The 292-nt window shown below is 63.0% G+C and overlaps 1 protein-coding gene across 1 annotated transcript in view; it reads right to left on the reverse strand.

The window, feature by feature from the left end:
- LOC104494182 (hemoglobin subunit alpha-D-like) overlaps window positions 1-252 on the reverse strand; it is a gene marked incomplete at its 5' end in the record, with an annotated part of 581 nt that extends 329 nt beyond the window's left edge. Inside the window, one exon of the mRNA XM_010136983.1 lies at window positions 43-252. Coding sequence (XP_010135285.1) covers window positions 43-252 — 210 coding nt within the window. The remainder of the gene's footprint in view (window positions 1-42) is intronic.
- Window positions 253-292: the final 40 nt, after the last annotated feature.

The following is a 292-nucleotide window of genomic DNA, read 5'->3' on the forward strand; positions in this document are numbered from 1 at the left end:
CTGTCCCTTGTCCCCCCATCCTCTGTTCCCCATCCCCCGTCCCCTGCCTGCCTTGAAGTTGACGGGGTCGACACGCAGGTTGTAGGCGTGCAGGTTGCTGAGCTCAGACAGGGCCTGGCTGAGGTTGCCCAGGTTATTGACAGCTTCGCCCAGGGCGTTCAGCACTTTCGTGCCGTGGCCACGGATCTGGTCGGAGCCAGGCGTCAGGTCAAAGTGGGGGAAGTAGGTCTTGGTCTGGGGGAAAACAGTGAACAACCTGCCGGAGCAGGAGGGTCAGTGCCAGACCCCCCCC

Source organism: Buceros rhinoceros, unplaced genomic scaffold (genome assembly GCF_000710305.1).
Source record: "Buceros rhinoceros silvestris isolate BGI_N320 unplaced genomic scaffold, ASM71030v1 scaffold41375, whole genome shotgun sequence".
Taxonomy (NCBI): domain Eukaryota; kingdom Metazoa; phylum Chordata; class Aves; order Bucerotiformes; family Bucerotidae; genus Buceros; species Buceros rhinoceros.